This window comes from Danio rerio, chromosome 20 (assembly GCF_049306965.1).
Source record: "Danio rerio strain Tuebingen ecotype United States chromosome 20, GRCz12tu, whole genome shotgun sequence".
Classification (NCBI taxonomy): domain Eukaryota; kingdom Metazoa; phylum Chordata; class Actinopteri; order Cypriniformes; family Danionidae; genus Danio; species Danio rerio.
The window spans coordinates 38,013,872-38,035,000 of record NC_133195.1 but is presented as its reverse complement, the minus strand read 5'-3'; the positions used below and the strand labels follow the sequence as shown (position 1 = coordinate 38,035,000).

Below are 21,129 nucleotides of genomic sequence, written 5' to 3'. Positions count from 1 at the left end.
CTTTGTGTAGCACCGCGTTAAGCTCTATTAACACGGCTGTGGCATGTTGCTGTAAGCAGCTGTCATTCGGCATAGCTGAGCGATATGAGAGCACGTAAGCGCGACGTAAAGTCCCCCCCTCCCCTCACTGATGACTGACTGACGGTAGAGCAGCAGCGGAGCGGCGGCATCTCCACCAAAGCAACCGAGGTAAATCCAGTAAACGCGCCGGTTTTTCACTGACAATACTGCAAACACTGGGCTAGTTTTATATTCGTGCGTGCTTGCGTATTTTCTTCTTGTTACAATCACGTAGCCGGTGTTTATACGAACTGTTGTGATTTTAATCCTACCGCGGTCGTTTCGATTGAATGCGCTGTGTAAAATGAGCTGTTTGGCGGGGATGTGTACTGTATGTGGCTTTTAAAGGTTGCGTTTTCGTGAAAAATATGCGCTAATGTGATTTATTGTATTGCAACTGTTTGTTGTTTTTTCTACTGGATTGTGTACATTAATGGGGGCTGAGCAGAAACTCGTGTACGCACACGTTGCTGGATAAAGGTGTGTCCTTTGAGCAAGCGCGTCAGCCAATCAGAGTGCAGCTTTTGCCCCAGTGGGAAGGTTGTTTTTCGCTTGTTGTGAACGCCCATTAGAAGCGTCGCAGATAAACTGTGGATCTGGATTTTTGCTGGGTTTGTGTATTACAGTTTTTCTCAGCGGCTTTGGTGCATTTCTCACAACACTATTTACATTTGCACAACTGTTAAGGCATTTCTCAATACAATTAGTCTTTGCGCGCATAGTAGCAGTTTCTAATTCCTTCCAACAAATTGCAAATGCTTTTAGACATGCATCAATTGCTTTCATTCAACTCTCTGTTTTTTCACAACATTACCATTTGCTTATGTCGTGTCAGTCAAAATTAACTAATCTTGTGAAAGCTGAATAGTCATTCCATATAAAACTAACAGTCCTCATTTCATTTCTTGAGTCATTACATGCAAAAATGTTGTACTAGTTTTCTTCCCTAAATGTCTTCTAAATTGAACAATTTCATGAATGATTTGCAGACCTGTGTATGTTGTAAGTTCAGTTCCAATATGTACTGCAACATTAGCCCCTTTCACACAGTGATACCGGTAAATATCTGGAAAATTTCCGGAACGACTTTACCGGTATATTCAAAAAAGCGCTGTTCACACAGGCGAGGACGTTACGGAAATTTTCCGGAAAAGAGCATTCACACATCCATTCCAAAATACCGGTAAATTCTGACATCATTCACCACAAATGAGCTTTAAACGGCTGCGCTTGTATTTGTAAACATTTGACTAAATTACAAACTCTTTTGATGATCAATATTGTAAACAACTTTCACAGGATCATATTCGCATGTCGAGATGTTCATAATATGTGCGTGTGCTGACGCTCACAGGCTGTTTCATGGGCACACGCAAAGCTTGAAGGTAAACAAACAACGGCTTATCATAAGCATCTTATCGATGATTATTTGCACAGTTGGCATTAAGAAGAACATATAAACGTGATCTGACTAACTTCTAGCAGCTAAATGTGTCTGGAAAAATATTCAAAGGCTTTTATTCTCACAAACCGCGTGGACGTAAATGCGTCTGACTGTTGTGATTGGCTAAAGCAGAAGTCTTACGTCAGCACGTTCTAGACGTGCACGAGCTTATTCCGGAAATCTTCCTTCTGCGTTCACACAGCGCAGCATTCCGGCAAATTGCCGGTAATGTTACAACTTCTCTTTCCGGAAAATAGCCAGAACGAATTTACCGGTATTTTCAAAAAGGACCTGTTCACACATACAACCTTTCCGGAAAATTGCCGGTAATTTTCCGGAAAGGTCTGTATGTGTGAAAGGGGCTATTGTTTACAGTTGTGCACAGCTTCACCCAAAGGGAGTATATGTTTGTTGTAAATAAGGGTGTGTTTATTATTTTGCACAATGCTGTGAATAAATTAGAATTACAAAGAGCAAATGCAGTAAAAATGTGAAACATACATATTCAGTGTCTTGTACTCGGAAACCTCATTAAATGCAGTGATGTCTAATTTACTGTAGTTTTCAAATGGCTGTGCAAATAGCATAAAGTGCTGTCTTGAGCATTTTCTGGAAGTGTCACCAAAATCTGACTTTTTTTTGCATTGGAAATAATGTCCAGAGTAAACTGTCTTGATAAAAACATGACAGCCATTTGAACATCTGGTTTATAAACAATAGTGTCAGGACTTTTCATCTTGACACCGACACTTTTATTAGCATGAATACTTGCTTTTGAGGAATGACCTATCCGTTTTGAGCAAGTGACGCACGTTTGCAAGTTATCAACTAAGTTTTGCAGTTTGCACTAATTGTATTGAGAAATGCATTAACTGTTGTGCAGATGTAATTAGTGTTGTGAGAAATGCAACAGCCACTGAGAAAAACTAACTTTTATCAAATCTTTAAACTAGAGTTGGGTTTTCTGGCTAAAATGCTAGTGTTGGAAAGGCAGCAAATGAATGGTGTTATGTTTTAAGAGAAATACTGTACACTACTGTAAACTAAATTACTTTCTGTCTGCTGTGATTGAGATGACAAAATAATGATAAATGATTAAAACTTGAATGATGGTTGAAAGATGAAAAAACTGCCATATACGCTCAAATAAATGTAGAAGAACGAATGAACACTGATGAAACAGATGAAAAAAAAAAGTCACCACTTGTTTGTTTTTAACCAACAGAATGAGTGAATGATTCATTGAGTCACAAGACACAATAAAAAATACCCGCAGGTCTCTCTGCTCATTTGTGTATACAAAAATACCAATGAAATGATGTAACTTAGAGATGTGGTCTGAGGATACTTGGAGACCTCAAGAGAGCACTAGGAGGTCTAGGGATGCCTCTTACTAGAGAAAAAGAAAAGTTAACTTGTATACATAAAATATTGTATACATAAAAGTTCTTGTATTCATAAAATATTAATAAGATGTTAAAACTTCTTGCTTAAAAGAAAAAACGTATATGTAAGTTATAATTTGTACTGATGTAAATATATATATATATATATATATATATATATATATATATATATATATATATATATATATATATATATATATATATATATATATATATATAATAAAGAGAATGTTAAAAAAATAAAAATAATAAATACAAACATTTGTAAAAAAAAAAATTAAAAAGCTTAAATAATAAACAATCATATATCAAACTATTATAAATAATAAAGTAATCATTATAAAAAAGGTATTATAAAATAAAAATGATTGTAAAGTAAATAAAATTGTGCTAAAATAATTTAAAAGTAGGCACTCTTTTACTTGTAGCTTACTCCATGCTTTATCAGGGGTCACCACAGCAGAATGGACCACCAGTGACTTTGGCATATGTTTGTATGCAGCAGATGGCCTCCAGCCACAACTCCTGAACCCCCAGTGCTGTGAAACACTCATACACTCTCTCATTCACCCATAACCTATTCACCTATTAAAATGAGCACATTTTATATAGTGCTTTTCTAGATACTCAAAGCGCTTTACACAAGGGGGAATCTCCTCATCCACCACCAGTGTGCAGTATCCACCTAGATAATGTGACGGCAGCAATATTGCGCCAGACCACACACCCGCTGATTGGTGGAGAGGAGACAGAGGGATGAAACCAATTGTGATATAGGGATGGTTAGGAGGCCATGATTGATAGAGGCCAGTGGGCAAATTTGGCCAGGATTCCAAGGTTAAACCCCTACTTTTTTTTCAGAAGGAGAGCGCCCCCTGTTGGCCTCACTAACAACACTTCCAGCAGGAACCTAGCTTTCCCATGCTGTCTCCCATCCTGGTACTACTGACCTGGTGCAATATATATATTACATATATATATATATATATATATATATATATATATATATATATATATATAGAAAGACCTCCTGGTTCAGTCAGGACTCAAACCAGCGACCTTCTTGCTGTGAGGTGTCAGCACTAACCATTGAGCTACCGTGCTGCCCATTAGATTAAAACAAGTCAATAAAAAATAGTAACACATTTAAATCAAATTGGAAATATATAAAAGCCTAGTAGTTAGTAAGTTGACACATAGCACCAAGGTGCTCATGGCGACCAGAGTTCGATTCCCATCTCGAGGTTCTTTGCCTGTCCTTCCCCTTATATCTTGTCCCACACTTTCCTGTCTGTAAATCTCCTCTGTCCTATCAATAAAGGTAAAAAACGCAAAAAAAATAATTATAACATATTTAAGGCAGTTCATTTCACTGTGGCGACCCCTGATAAAGGGACTACGCTGAAAATGAATGAATGACTAAAATATTTTAGCAGCTTAAAATAATTATGAGCAGAAACGAATAATGCTGCATAACAACAAAACATTCATTCATTCATTCATTTGTTCATTTTCTTGTCGGCTTAGTCCCTTTATTAATCCGGGGTCGCCACAGCGGAATGAACCGCCAACTTATCCAGCAAGTTTTTACGCAGCATATGCCCTTCCAGTCGCAACCCATCTCTGGGAAACATCCACACACACATTCACACACTACGGACAATTTAGCCAACCCAATTCACCTGTACCGTGTGTCTTTGGACTGTGGGGTAAACCGGAGCACCCGGAGGAAACCCACGCGAAGGCAGGGAGAACATGCAAACTCCACACAGAAAAGGCAACTGAGCCGAGATTCGAACCATCGACCTTTTTGCTGTGAGGCGACAGCACTACCTACTGCGCCACTGCCTCGCCACAAAACAAAACATTTTCCTGATAATAATTTAGACCCATTTATAATATTCGTAAAAAAGGCTCTTTGTGAAAGAAATAATACAGATACCTTTTAAATGTTTCGGATGTTGGACCCTTGCACTAGGATGATCATATTTTGTGGCCTGTGGATTGTAAACACTTGAGTTAAAACTTGCGATTTTTATTTTTCGCATTCGGTAAATATAATATATAGCCTACACCAAGCAGTGACATTTAGGACTGTCGTACTATAAAGTATAAAATATATATATGCACAAATAATGATTTAATATGCAAGATAAATAACCTCTGGACGAATACTTTTAGCAAAACACTTGAATCACTAAAATGAATCCGAACTCCTCTCCGTGTTTTCGCCATCTCCATGATTTCACTCCATAAATCCAGAGTTACAGTATGTGAGAGGCTCTCCGTCAGGGGGTGTGTTGCCCTAAAAAAAAAGTAAAGCAATATCCGACTGCGCTGCTTGACTGTTTGCAAAAAAAATCTATCGCGTGTTTGACAAAGGTATTTTAATATTTTTTCCATTACATTATTGGCGTTTTCATGTGAATACAATAGGTTAAGTAATTAATTTCTCACATATTTAAGCGGATTGGTTTGCCTTAGATGATGTTGTTTGTAAATATATTTATTTAGTTAATATTGTAGCACGTTCTCGTGGCCTCATGGCGCTGTCGCAGAGCTCGCGTGTTGTTTCAATCCTCACAATAACACTGTTTTAAACAAGTTTACCTTCTTTGTAGCTGTTTTTTGTGCGGACTCAGTCAAAGCCGTCTGTTTTAGCTGAGAGGACACAGTATGGCAGCGGTAGGATCCCGAGCAGGACTTGACACGATGGGCATTGACGGCCAGGATGGACTGGTATGTGTGAATTTCATTCAATTGTCGAAATATGCTCTTTTAAGTTACAAGTTAAATGAGAAAAGGGTAGCTAGTGTGTATGTTCGCGTTAAGTGGTTGTTTTTAATCCTGTAGGTCTACATGCAGTGTTGTGGGCAAGGAGAAGGGGTGCAGAAGAAGCTGAATGCAGGATCTGCCACCACAGACTGGTCTGTCGATGCCAACACACAGCAAACAAACCTAATGTCCTTCCCAAGGTCTTCCGGCATGGACTTACCTTACAGGTTAACATGCACATCCATTTAATCTCTGTAGTATGTTGTCTTACCAAGGCAAAAACGATTCATTTTCTAAAACGTTTAATTTTTTAGCTCTGTCTGATGAGTATTGCTCTGTTTTCATGAACTGTTGTGTTTTTTACTGCCATGGCTCAGAAGTCCTGAATCAGTGGAGATGGATGAGATCATGGCTGCGATGGTGCTCACCAGTCTGTCCTGCAGTCCAGTGGTCCAAAGCCCCCCGCAAAAAGACCTCCTACCAGGTGAATTTCACTTTTTGGAAATCTTAAAAGAACAAAGGCTAATTTTGCAACTCCCCTAGGCATTTTTAAATCCACTCAGTTGCTCTCCGGGTCTGACAGGAGCACTTTTAGCTTAGCTTAGCATAAATCATTGAATTGGATTAGACCATTAGCATCTCGCTCAAAAATGTCTATATGGAGTTTAGGCAATTTTCCTTTTAAAAGCTTGACTATTCTGCTGTTGCAGCCGGTACTAAGACTGACGGGTTATTTGGTTATTGGGTTGATATGGTGTTTTGTGGAACTATACTCTCATTCTGGCATAATAATCAAGGAGGTTTGCTGCCATTCCATTGGCTGCAGCAGGTGCAGTGATATTCTGCAGCACCTGAAAATAGTTCCCATTAGCTAACAAAGTAACAGTGCAGCATAATATCGGCAGTGATGTTCAGTCTGTATCATTACATGATGTAACAACAGAAGAGTCAAGTTTTAAATAGGACATTTTTGAGTGAGATGCTAATGGTCTAATCCATTTTAGTCATTTATGCTAAGCTAAGCTAAAAATGCTCCTGCCAGACCTGAAGATCAGCTGAATCTATGGGCGTAAATTCGCTCTTGGCATTGGTGGGGACATACATCCCTTGAGCTCATGCATTGAACAGCACAAAATCTGTTTTGCGCTTTTAAAAACATAAATAAAATACTTAATAAAATAAAATAAACACTTAATATTAAAAATAACAATCATGTCCCATGCTGCAAAAGTCAATTTACATGATTTTACTGCAGCTGGGCTTTGTGGAGGTATGAATGTCGAGTAATTTAGAGAGGTGTGTGAATCAGTTTAATAGTTTTATCCTGATTCTTGTTTTTCATAATCATCGAGGCCATAATCGAAACTGAATTTTGCTTAAGTGCACAGCCTTGGTTGATAGTATTACGGTGAACCCGTACTTGACTTTGTGCACGTGTAGGTTAAGAGTTAAAGGAGCATTACTTGATTTTGAAGTTGATAAAATTATTAGTAGGGACATTTCAGGTATTGGTGGATATTGGTGGGGACACATCCATGCCAATTCTACGCCCTTTGCTGAATCGATTAAAAAATGCTAAAGATCAACTGTTTAACTTGGAGAGTTGTAAAATGAGTCCAGTTCTACAAAAAAGTGGTGCGTTCCTGTAACAAACAAACAATACAAAATTTCTTCATGGAAGATAATTTTTACTTAATATTTTTGGCATGAAACTACAATCAATAATTTTGACTCGTACAATAAATTTTGGCTACAAATATATGCATGCAACCTAAAGGCTGATTTATTCTTCTGCATCAAGTGCACGTATATGCTCCAGCGCAGCCTTCGTGTGGTCGCCCTCGCCGGGACCGTTGCCGATGCTCACCTCACAAAAACTGTAACTACATGTTGCAACGATGCATAGCTCAAGCTCTGTTTTTGGTCTGGTTGGTAGCGCTGACGAGTGTGGGCAGGACTGAGAGCCGCGCAAATTCATTGCAGCGAGTGTTTACAAGTGTTGAGTCCTGTGAAGGAGCTCCAAGTGGAAAGTTTTGTTTTGTGTTTACCTTATGATTAATGTTATTGCATGTCCGCCAGTTCCTACCTCAAAATGAGCCAGTTTGTGCCCCTTGTACATTAAGATAGCATTCAGAAAAAACAAAACACCAGCAAAGAAACTCGACACAGAGGAACATAAAAACCTACTCCCAGCTAGCCTTTCAGACGTGTTTTTGCAGAGCAACACAAACAGCATGAAGAAGTATAAATGCATGACTCGACGCAGAAGTATAAACCAGGTTTAAGACTGGTTTTGTGGTCCAGGGTTACGTATTTGATCATTATGTAATATTTTGAAAAAACATTGTAACACAACGCAACAATCATACATTATGTTGCTTTTTTATTATAAATATATTTGATTTTCTAAATATTAAATTATTATTTTACGCTGTTTTTTTACATAAATCCCAACAATTCGTTTCTATAATTGTATGGTTTATTCACCAGATATAATTTTATGAATTTCTATTTTTGACTGTGCACTTATTGAATTATATGACTATTAAATCGTATTATCTTATTAAACAGTGTAATGCACAACCCAACCATGAATTTGAGTAATCCCACTGTTTACACCTGTGTTGTTGACTCTCTGCTTCTGTAACTGTAGGGGACATGGAGTGTTGTGGAGGTGATCTATCTGACAGTGGCAGCAGTGGTTACTGGAGTTGGGACCATGGAAATGTAAGCCCAGCCCCGTCTCCATCGGTCAATGAGATGGACAGGAGCCCCGGCCGACCCACAGACGAGGGCCTGCACATGGAGCTGGACCAAGGTGCATGTGAGGAGCCTGAGGCCCGGAGGTGCAAGGTGAGAAAGAGACGACTGTCAGATTGCTGACCCAGAGGGCAAACATGCAGCACTTTAAGCTGATGCTTTCAAAATTTGTGTGACTCACTTGTTGTTTTACTTTCTTGCTCTCAGAGCTTGAGCCGGGGAGCATACAGGTGTTTGTGGCCGGGCTGTGGAAAAGTGCTGACATCGCGTGTCGGCATGAAGCGGCACATTCGCATTCTTCACCTCGGGTGAGTTTGCTTGCGCAAACCCAAATGATACATCTTTAACACCTAAAGGCCAGTTTATACTTCTGCATGCTTATGGTAGGATTAGGGTCGCATACCGTTCACAGTACCCTGACTTGCAGCTTTTAAAAAATAAAATTACATGTCGGAACAGCATGGAGGGAAAAATCTATAATTGTTTGGCTTCCTATCAGTGATGAGTGTTGGTGGGAAGGAGAGTTGTGTGACTAAAACGAGGTTGATGGCTATTTCTTTGCGATTTTCATGTCATTTCAGCTAGGTACCAGCTCATATTGTATGGGTAAATTGCAGGTGATATAAAGTCAAAACTCACAATTCATGTGCACACACACTAAACGACCCAATTGTTTAGCAGCGGCTTGACTGCTTGTGTTAAACATCTTTTTTTTGTTTAATCATGGTTGGAAAAGCCAGTATAAGCTGTATTTACACCACCTAATGCAGGGGTCAGGAACCTTTTATCAGCAATGAGCCATTTCTGATTTTTTTTTAGCAAATGCATTTTTGTAAAGACCAATTTGGATGTACATTTTATGATTTCTGTCCAGAATGTTTTATTTTGGCACAAAAATGGCTTTATTTTGGTGTATGTGAACTCTATTTAAAAATACTCATGTGCATCTCTCTCTTTAAGCACAAATTAGAAAGAGAAATTATTTAGGAGACCCTCTAAGAATAAGCTAGAAATATTGTTTTTATTGGCATGATTTTGTTTTCTGTCAAACAGTGGAGGCTCAGAGCAGTCCCACAGAGAGGAAGACTTCTACTACACAGAGGTCTCCTCTGAAGATGAAGACACTGCACCTTCATCTCCCGCGCCTTCCTTCTCCAGTGGAGCCTGGACATCCTGCAGCTCCACACAAAGCCAGGATACAACAGTCCTGTCCAGTCCTCTCAGCCAATCCGCTCCCAGCAGTGTCTGGCAGATCCACACTGAACACCTCTATCAGGTACAGGTCCGCTAAGATAGCTGCTGAATTCTGCTCTTTTTTTTTAGGTTTACAGTAGGGTTGTCGCGATACCATTAATTCATCTTACAATACAATACCAGCTGATGTATCACAATAGCAAATAGTATTGCAATTATTACAGTAATTTATAACTCAAATTATAAAGAAAATTGTCAGAAATACTATATTACATGTTATAATAGGTCTACTTGAATTTAATTCATAATTCCCTTATTATTGAAAAAAAGTATTATTTGCATGTCACTTCACCTACAATTATTCATTCTTTTTTTGTTTATTTTGTAGATAACTGGCCAACAAACATACATTAAAATAATGATACAAATTATACCAAATTAAATTTGTCTAATTTTCCAATAAAATCAGGCTAAATGAAGTGGCCAAAAAATTGTTTCAATGTTTCCTGATGCTATTTTGGGTTTTTCATCCAGTGTTTTTTAATCAGTCCTATCAGGTAACAATCCAAAGTAATTCAAAATTTCACTTTGTGAGTCGTTCTTTTTAAGAGATTGTTGCGGTTGTTGTAGATTCAACCAGTAAACAAGTTCATATTAAGAGGAACAGAAATCAACCCATTCAGATGTGCGATTGACATGAGCAAACATCAGAAAATGTGCAACCTTAAAGGGCTCCACAGACTTTTAAAATAAAGTGGTTTATTGTTGCACAAACCTGAGTATTTTAGTGGCTTTTCCATATGCAACATTATCTGTTGTAGATAAACCATTAATGATGATGATTATCATTTACAATCTGCAATGGCACCACCAGTATTTCGGTGCCAGAGTGTCACGATACTACCATAGTACCGGTAAACCGTGCAACCCTAGTTTACAGTTTATCGTTAAGTAATGTAAATTAAGCTACTGTCAGGCCTACATTCAGGTTAACAGCTGTTATAAAAAATACTGAGATTATTCTCTCTCTGCTCTTTATTATGCATTCATATACTCTTACTCAACCTGTTAGTGGCATTTACATCCTTAAATGTACAGTTGAAGGTAACATTATTAGCCTCATGTGAAATTTTGATTCCTTAAAAAATATTTCCTATGTTGTTTCATTGAGAGTTTTCACAGTTTTTTTCTGCACATTTTTAGAAATTATAGTTCAAATAACTTATTTTTGCAAGATTTTTGTATTAAGCTTAGAGAACAAATTAGGTTAACTAGATAGGTTTGGTTGATTAGGCAAGGTTTTTTGCCAAAACTAAATGAAAACTGACTTTCTTCAAAAGAAAAAATATATATTTGGAAATAGGGCTGGGCGATACAGCAAAAAAAAAAAAAAAAGATCACTATATAATGTTTCATATATCGATATTGGTATTAATAATTAAATATTTTTTTAAAATCCATTTAGGAATATTAGGATTTTTTTATTCAATCACTTTATTCTAATTTAAATAAATCAATCAAAACTAAGTAAATAAGTGTTAAGGAGACTCTTAAACTTCAAAGCAAACTTTAAAGTTGATCAACATCTGTAAAGGTAGATTCATACTTCTGTGTCAAGCGCACACTTATGCTACAGCGTAACCTACGCGTGGATGCATAGCATTTGCTGTAGCCGTCGACAACATTGACGCGTACCTCTCAAAAAATGTAACTACACGTCGCAACAACGCTTATCGCAAGCTCTGTTATTTGTCGACTTGATAGTTCTGAGGAGTGTGGGCGGAGGTGAGAGCCGTGTGAGCCTGATGCAGCGAGTGTTTACAAGTGTGGAGTCTCGTGAAGGAGCTCCAGATGGACACCGTAGTTTTGTGTTTATTTTATGATTAAAGTTGTTGCACGTTCGCAGATTCCAGCCTTAAAATGAGCGAATTTGAGCCACTTTTACATTAAGGTAGCGTTCAGAAAAAACAAAACACCAGTGAAGAAACTTGACACAGAGAAACATTAACACATACTGCCAGCTAGTGTTTCGGAAGTGTTATTGCAGAGGAACACAAAACAGCACGCAGAAGTTTAAATGCATGGCTACGTGCATTGCATGTGCCGTGGGTTACGCAGATCACTTGTCGCAGAAGTATAAATCAGGCTTAAGATAATAATTATACAGTAAACCTCAAACTCTTTTAAGGAAAGGAGCCAATCATCATTATTCAAATACATATTGCAACATTACAAATTGTGAAGTTAAACAATCTTTCAGATGGGGTGCTACTAGTGGCTGGGATGCACAAGAAAAGAAACCAAAAAGCCACATCCTTGTATCCTTTTTTATTTACAATCTCCTTACTGCTGCTAGTCATGGCACTCATTTTCATGTCTGTTATTCTGAGGTAGCGATGCCTCAACCAACCTGAAATCTGTTCACACATCGCATCTAAAAGTGTGTGGAAAGTGCACGGAGCATGGTTTTATTCACCATTTTTTAATCGATATTGACAAAGGTGTTTGGTCAATAAATACAGATATCGTTTTATCAGCCCTGCCCAGGAAACACTGTGCAAAATATTGTCTTTGCTCTGTTAATTGTCACTTAGGAAATATATTTAAAAAAAAAATAATAATAAAAAATCACAGGAGGGCAATCATTTTACTATCAACAGTCTTTGAATAAATTTTACAACAAATTATTACAGCCATTGTTTAAATATTTTACCGACAAAGTAAAATGGAAATATTAAATTTTCATTTTTTCATTTCAATTAATTTTTGGTACAAATCAGTTTTGTTTGTTTAATTCAATATAATTACGTGATGATAATAAATAACTTCTATAATAAGTATATTGTTTAGGTAAAATCTCATTACAATTTTCCAAAATAATTACTAAAATAAACAAAGTCATTTCTGGGTATGATTTTCAGCATCTTAAGTATATCGTTTCTGCCTAGTCTAAAATCTTGTCCAAGTAATATACACTATAGTTGTGTCAATAGTGTGTTTACTTGTGTCATTCCCTGCAGGCCTGTTCACCCATTCAGGTGACGCTCTCTCCGGGCTCCCCCACATTTTGCAGCTGGACTCCGCCTGGAGACGTCCAGCAGAAACCTCAGGTTAGTCTGATATCCACAAGCACTCCGCATCTTAAAGTGTATTAAGAACCTGAATCACTTATGGCATCTGGCCTTTTGTCACTGTATTGATGTGTAGATTCCAGCCCCTCGCAGCCGGTCGGTGAGTGTGGGAGAGCAGTGGCTCCAGAGGAACAGCACCTCCACCAGATCACACACCATCAGTGCATCTCCATCCAGAGGACACTGCTCATTCAGGTACTGCACACGATGCTGCCCTCTAGAGGAACAGCGTGAAAAAATCCTATTAGGGCTTAAAGCATAAAAAATAAAAAATAAATAATAATATATATATATATATATATATATATATATATATATATATATATATATATATATATATATATATATATATATATACTGTATTCTTGTTATTATAAGAATAGGGCCTTCTGTATGCCTTTTTGGTTTTTTTAGATAAAACATTTCTTGTAGTTAGTAGGTGAGAGCAGAGCAAAACCCACAAACAAAACAAAAACACTTTTGAATTTCTCAGATTTTTGTGAATAAACATTTAATTATCTCAAAATTATCAAGTCCAAATATGTGCTTTTAATTTATTTATTAGAGCATATACGTCATAAGATCGGGAGAGTTAAATGTGGCAACATTAGGCACATTGTACATGACCATATGATAGCTTAAACATTTATCTGATCTAATACAATAAATACATAAAATAATCTATAGTATTTTCTCAGTGAATCAAAATAATTCAAATGATGGAATGGCATTATTTAAAGAATTAAAAGCAAACTAGTTTTGACAGTCTGATCACAACACACAGCTATAAAGCATAGTTTAAAACAATGTGGCCAAATAGATGAAGAAACAAATGAATGAAAAATGACATCGCTAATGTCATAGAATAGCGTAGTCTAATAATGGGCTGTATGCACAGGGGCTTTTACTTTTCAGTAAGCCAGCTCAAGCATTTACGATGATGCCATTATAAAATCGCCACATTTATGATCTGATTTCTTTAACAATTTAATGAACTTTACTGCCTGATTGACATAAAATATAAAATGAGTCTCACACCAGACAAGAAACACTGCATTACATTGCTTTGTGTACTGCCATGTCTTTAAAATATGGAGATTTATTTTACCACAGTGTTTTCAATGGGGTTCAATGATGCTCCTGACCACGCTCCTTAAACCGTCTTTCACCTCATTTTACACTTGGACAACTAAAGGAATGCTTAAGTCTATTTAACTGATTGTATTTTAATGAAGTTACATTATCGATGCTTTAAAAGGAATCAACCTTTCACCAGAAGTGTATCAATGCCTGAAAAACACTTACTGTGCATAAAGCCTATTAGGCTACAAAGGTTGTACAATAAAGCGCCCATTGCAAGTCATTTAACTGTCAAATCAAGTGAAGTCTGAACAACTGTTTATAATGAGTTTCATTGTTTTTAGTCACGTCGGGTTGCTTGACTGTGTTGTGGACACTGTGTAAATGACCAACTAAACTTCTCTGACCACATTTCTAGAACTGCTCGATCGTGCAGATTCGCACTCTATAACATCAGAAAGATCCGACCCTTCTTATCTGAACATGCAGCTCAACTCCTTGTTCAAGCTCTTGTTCTCTCCAAACTGTATTACTGCAACTCTCTACTAGCTGGGCTTCCAGCTAACTCTATCAAGCCTCTTCAACTGCTCCAGAATGCAGCAGCACGAGTTGTCTTCAATGAACCTAAACGAGCACATGTCACTCCGCTGCTAGTCCGTTTGCACTGGCTGCCAGTTGCTGCTCGCATCAAATTCAAAGCTCTGATGTTTGCCTACAAAGTGACTTCTGGCCTTGCTCCTTCTTATCTGCTCTCACTTCTGCAGATATATGTGCCCTCCAAAAACTTGCGTTCTGTGAATGAACGTCGCCTCATGGTTCCATCCCAAAGGGGGAAGAAATCACTTTGGCGAACGCTCACACTCAATCTGCCCAGTTGGTGGAATGAACTCCCTAACTGCATCAGAACAGCAGAGTCACTCGCTATTTTCAAGAAACGACTAAAAACTCAACTATTTAGTCTCCACTTCACTCCCTAATCTGCAATTGCCTCTCTGAATATCACACTAACTGTACCCAAAAAAAATAAAAATAAAATAAAATACTAATACTACTAATACTTTCCTTCTTAGACTTTACAGACCTGAAACTTGCCTATAGCACTTATTCATTGTTGCTCTTAGTTGTGTAAATTGCTTCATTGTCCTCATTTGTAAGTCGCTTTGGATAAAAGCGTCTGCTAAATGACTAAATGTAAATGTAAATGTAAATGATAGACCAGTCACAGCAGAGTGGGCTCTCAAAAAGGAGAGATATAAAGGGATCTTGAAATCCCCATTTCAGACACTGGGAAAAAAGAGCTGATTCTGCATTGACCAAATTAGTGACGCATAAAATATTGGTGATCAAATTGAAAATGTCTTCTTTTTACAATGTTATCAGTTGGTAGCAGTGGGCAGTTGGTCCACTTCTATATGTATTGCATGAGGGTTTTGATTTGTATTTATTAGCCTAAAAATCATTTAGCGGCTTACAAATATAAAGCGCTATCTGTGCAGCATGGGCCACAGTCTTTGTATTAGTGCAAATTTAGTTTTTTGACACATTCAAAGCTAAATCAGCAACCTAAAAGTAGGATAAGTGGGCACTTTATATACTTTACAGTCTGAATTATTAGCCCTCCTGAATTACGAGCCCCCCTGTATATTTTCCCCCAATTTCTGTGAAATGTGAAACACATTTCCAAACATAAGTTTTAATAACTGATTTCTTTTATCTTTGCCATGATGACAGTACATAATACAGGGTATATGCAAGAATCCTAAAGGTAAATTCAATACCTTTTTAAGACTTTTTAAAGACTTTTCTCAGAATATTTTAAGATCTCGTCGCCACTTCAAGATCTAATCAGTGTCAAACCTTTAACTTAATAAGCAGTTGTAGTTAAATAAATGAATGGAGAAACAAAAGCTCAGAAGAAACAAAGCTACGTAATAAACTACGTTGTTGTTTTCAGCGACAGGCTTCAGCCACTGTTTAAACTCGTCTTTCTCCTACCAGGAGCACACAAACTTTCCCATTTTGCCGTCTATTTCGCTCTATGGTTTCGCTACATGTGGAGAGCGTCTCATCACCTTCCCGAATTTGTCGCAAATTACGTAACATCACCCGGACGGAGGAGCTTAGCCGAATGCGCCTCAGCATGAACCAGTTGCGTAAATCAAGCACGCCGTTGTTAATATTAGGAGGAAAACAAATATATTTATGCTTTTTTGGAGTCAAACACTTTAAACAACACTTGAACAAAATGTAAGACCTTGTAAAAATGTGATTAAGACTTTAATAGCTTTTAAGGGCCTTCCTTTTCTCATAATTGATTTATCACCTTTTAATACTTTTTAATGTCATAATATTTTTCAACATACTAGTATTCAGCTTACAGTGATATTTAAAGGCTAAACTAGGTTAATTAGGTTAGTTAGGGTAATTGGGCAAGTCATTGTACGACAGTGGTTTGTTTTGCGGCGTTGAGGTGTGAAATCTTGCGAGTCACGTGAGTTGTGATCTGATGTTATCTGATGTTATCTGAGTGTAAGGGTGAATTTAGCACTGAAGCTTGGATGCAGGATTGGATTTAAACTGCACATCAAGTGCTTTGCACACACCTAGCAACCCGGGCTGCCTCGGTGTTGCGGGTCACTCCTTTGCTTGGGCGGGTGTGACATAACCGCCTTTTTCAGCGGAGTTCAAAGGTTGTCGCATCCAAAAAGAACTGCTGCGACACAAATTTACCACGGCTCATAACCATGCGATGGAAAAGCACTTTAGGTATGCTGAAAGTCATAATCGTCATAAACACAAATGGAAATAAGACATGTGGAGTATTCCTATTTTATTCGAATTGAGGCCAAGTGCAGGACAAACACGAAAACGCTGTAATCAAACTATAACCGTCGTGTAGGACTTTTAGCCGCATTTTTGCAAAAAGGCATACACACACAGCTGTTTGACACTGTGTTCTGCACCTATAGAGTCAGTAATGGACCACAGACACACATCTTCTCTGAGTGCGCACCACAGACACAGTAAACTCCTGGAGACACAAACACCCATCGTCATCATCACAGAACACACGCTAAAAAGTTCCATTTGTGGAAAAAAAGTTTGATTTCTTATGTGAAATTGTACTGGGGAGAAGCCAGTCAGTAGAGTTTATAGCTAAATATTTAGCTATGTTTGCAAGTCCATTTTAGCATAGGCCTAGAACTCATTAAAATAGAAGAAAAATATCATTCATTACAAGTTCATTTTAAAAAAGCTAAATAGTTTTGTTTTTTCCTGCAGTTAAATAAGAGACTAAAATAAGAATATAAGAGAATAAGAGACTAAAATAATTAAATAAGAGTCAATTTCATCATTGAAGATTTCTTAAAAATAGGGTAAAAATCTTGTCTTGTTCACATGAACCCAACCTCACGTCTCGTCTGATGGAGTAAGCGTCTTGACACCCCCCCTATTACCCTTAACATGTTTTTTTTTATTAATTGCTGCTATTCTAGCCGAAATAAAACAAATAAAAACTTTCTCCAGAAGAAAAAAATATTATAGGAAATACCGTGAAAAATTCCTTGCTCTGTAACATCATCATCATCAGAAAAAAAAATCACAGGAGGGCTAACAATTTTGACTTCACTTGATGTTTACAATTTCTCAGTCTGCATGCATTCTTTCTGTGTGCTCAGGAAGGGGCGCGGCGAGGCCAAAAAGTGCCGAAAAGTGTATGGCGTGGAGCGCAGGGACCAATGGTGCACCGCCTGCCGCTGGAAGAAAGCTTGTCAGCGGTTTCCAGACTAAACAAAAAGACTTGAGGAGATGAGAAAGAATCTCTACTTTCTTTCTGTCCTCCAATTACTTCCTGCACTGTAGAGGACCCCTCTTTTCACTTTTCTACCTTTTTTTTGTGCGTGTTTTGGTTCTGTTTTTCCACAAAGTGAACGCTGGTACTAGCTGTCAAGACTGTGGAGTTGTAGGATCCCGACCCTTCGAAGGTGAATTCTGCCCTCTCGCACAAGTCTAAAGTGTAATCCTGTATCTGAACAAGGTGTTTTTAACCCTACTCCTGCACTTCTTCAACCATAGCCCAGATATTTAAGTGATTGTTGATTTTATTTTTTGTATACTGTGGACAATGTATTGCTTTAAGCATTTTCATGATGTTTTTCTATTGCTGTTTTTTTTGTGTATTGTCACGTATTGTCTTTTTTTTTCTACGTATTTACTTTGTTTCGCAAAGGTTTGACTAAGGTCGTTTGCCATAGCGCTTCCTAATCAATCTAAACTGCCAGATATAAAGCTACAGTGGTGTTGAGTGAAAGATGAAGTGAATGTTGTCGTCGGCCACACGGGTGGTCACGGTGTGTTGTCTGATGGAGAAAAAAAAGTGCAGCTATAACCTTTTGATTGAATACCAAAGTGCTATTGCAAAGAGTTTAAAGGGAGCTAGACTGAATACTGTCCCGAGTTATAGATCGGGCTTGTTTCCTTTTCTATGTTTCTTGTCATCCTTCCAAAAAAAAAAAACTAACAAAAAAAATGTGTTTAGGTCTTGTACAATACTGGATCATTCCTTTGGGAACATTTAAAAGGATTTCAAAGTGTAACATCAGATAAAAAACAAAGAGATATTATGTACTGTATAATTAAAAAGACACAAGATTGAATATGCAAATTTCAAACGCTTGTCATTTGTGCATGACAAATAACAGGAATAATCGTCAAATTATTTTATTGGCCTGTTGTGTGCATTTCATGTACAAGTGGAAAGGATTGAAACAATAAAAAAAAAATCACTTTCCAAAAAAATGTGTCTGAAATGAACGTTATTCTTCACAAAGAGTCGACACAGACACAAATGAACATTTATATGCAGAACACTGTCCAGAAAGACTGTTTGCTAGTGAACCCATTCCTTGACATTTTCCAGTGTGTAAGGGTCTGTCGAGGACTATGATGATGTCGTTTGTTTACGTTCATGCAGTTGCAGAAAGCAGGAACACGTGCTAAATAGCCACCAGGTTAAACCAAACAATATAAGGGAACGATTCTGTCATCATTTACTCAACCTTACAAGCAGACGCACAACATTATAAGACGTTAATATTAGGTTAAGTTTAGGTCGCCAGCATCTAAGGACAATGTTATTTTGATGTCCAATAACGATGTTGATATTTTGTTGATTTTAGGTTGTGTTAAAAAGTGACCAAAATCCAACGTCGAACCAACATCTTAAGCCAACATCATATTGACGTCAAATACTGACATTTATTTATCAGGTATGGCAGCCAAAATCCAACAACTGATAGATGTCATAGTGGTAACGTCCACACAATGTCAGGCTCTATCATTAGTGTTGTTTGTAGGTTGCGTTGAAAAGTGATCAAAATCCAACGTAGAACCAACATCATATTGACGTCAAAACTGACATTTATTGGTCAGGTACGCCAACCAATGTCCAACATCTGATAGACGTCATATTGGTAATGTCCACACAATATCAAGCTGTAACATTATTAGACATTAATATTTAGTTGTTTATAGGTTACGTTGGAAAATGGACAAAATCCAACTTCAACTCATTATCTTAAACCAATGTCATATTGACGTCAAAACTGACATTTATTCGTCAGGTACGGCAACCAAAATGCAACATCTGATGGACGTCATTTGATAACGTCAATCTGTAACATTAATAGACATTGATGTTTTGTTGTGTTGGAAAGTGACTAAAATGCAACGTCGTCTGTAGTTGGACACTGAGGTCCGGTTTTGACGTCAACCCAATTTTTAAATCCAAACAAAATGCAACATCTGACGATGTTGGAGTAGAATGTCAATCTTATGTTATGTTGACATGTTGTGCCAGCTGGGTTTACTTTCCTCTGTTGAACACAAAAGAAAATGTTTTGAAAAAAGCTGAAAACCATTCACTTCCTTTCATTCTATAGAAGTCAGTGTTTACAGGTTTTCAGCTTTCTTCAAATGATCTTCTTTTGTGTTCAACAAAAGAAAGAAAGTTACAAAGGTTTTGGAACCACTTGAGGGTGAGTAAATATAGTTTTTTTTGAGTGGAGTATCGCTTTAAATGTCATATTTCTGCTACACTAAACTGAACAGAAAAACAAAATTGAAGTTGAAAAGGTTTTTTTTGTCGTGGTTAGGATGAACAGGTAATCTCACTCCACTGGCCCGAGAAGACCACCCAAGTTTTCTGATTGCTAACTTGGACAGGCCACCGTAAGATTTGGTTTTGTTTAGTATTGTTGCCTAGTTAATGGCAATTAACATTTAATCTATAAACTGCATTAGCATCTATCTTCATGCTACCAGTGCAGTACACTTTTTTTTCCAGGTACTACTATCTTTTTCATTAAGCACTAGTTCTTATTCTCTACTTACTAGTCAATTTTTAATATAATCTTAGTACATTCTAGCTATTAGAGAGTAGTAATTTACCAAACGACTTTTTAACGTTATTTAACACTTTTTTTAACATTATTTTACATTATAAGTAATTACATACACATAAAAAAATTCTTATCTTACATCTTTTTGTCGAATCAAATGAACTTTTTTAATCATCTCAACTTTACCAATCAAACTGACTGAAAATATTAAGTTAAACTTTATTAATCAAACTGACTAAAAATATTAAGTTAAACTTTGTATAACTTCAAAAATTGTAATTGACGTATTAAAATAAGTTAAAGCAACATAAAAATATTAGCTGTCTTGACTTTTTGTCATTACATTTTTACAGTTTTGACACTAGTGCAAATGCTTGCCATTGACTTCACTAAGGATGTTATTAGGATATCTACACTACTACAATACTAGTGTCTAATAAATAAGTACTAGTACCAAATAAATTACTACTAGACTCTTAAATGAGTGCTAGTATTAGTATCTTTCAGGGCTCGCAAAATCTGGTAGCCTGACATCCCGGGGCTATTTTTAGTTGGGCTACCATAATCTATCTACACCATGCCCTTGCAGGATATCTATGAGCAGAATCAGGCACGGTGTAGATAGATTTTAGTAGCCTGACTAAAAAAAACAATAGCCTCAGGACATTGCGCTACCAGATTTGTAAACCTTGCTTTTTAAATATACTTGTATTAGTTTCTAAAGAAAAAGTACTACTACATACTGTACAGGAAAGATACAGGTGTCTACAAAACAAGCACCAGTAGCATGAAAGATGCTAGTTTGGTATATAGATAAAATGTTAAAACAGCTTGCCATACTATTTCTGCAGCATCAGTCAGGGTTTAAAGTAGGGCTG

At 37.1% G+C, this 21,129-nt stretch overlaps 1 protein-coding gene across 2 annotated transcripts; it reads left to right on the top strand.

Moving 5' to 3' along the window:
• Positions 1-115: 115 nt before the first annotated feature.
• Positions 116-18,650, top strand: znf395b (zinc finger protein 395b). Of its 2 annotated transcripts, none has more exon segments than NM_001045115.1 (10): positions 116-189; positions 5,532-5,649; positions 5,764-5,912; positions 6,063-6,169; positions 8,339-8,538; positions 8,653-8,753; positions 9,499-9,721; positions 12,660-12,749; positions 12,847-12,965; positions 17,531-18,650. In NM_001045115.1, coding segments are annotated over 9 exon segments (1,164 nt in total). In that variant the 5' UTR covers positions 116-189; positions 5,532-5,586; the 3' UTR covers positions 17,643-18,650.
• Positions 18,651-21,129: the final 2,479 nt, after the last annotated feature.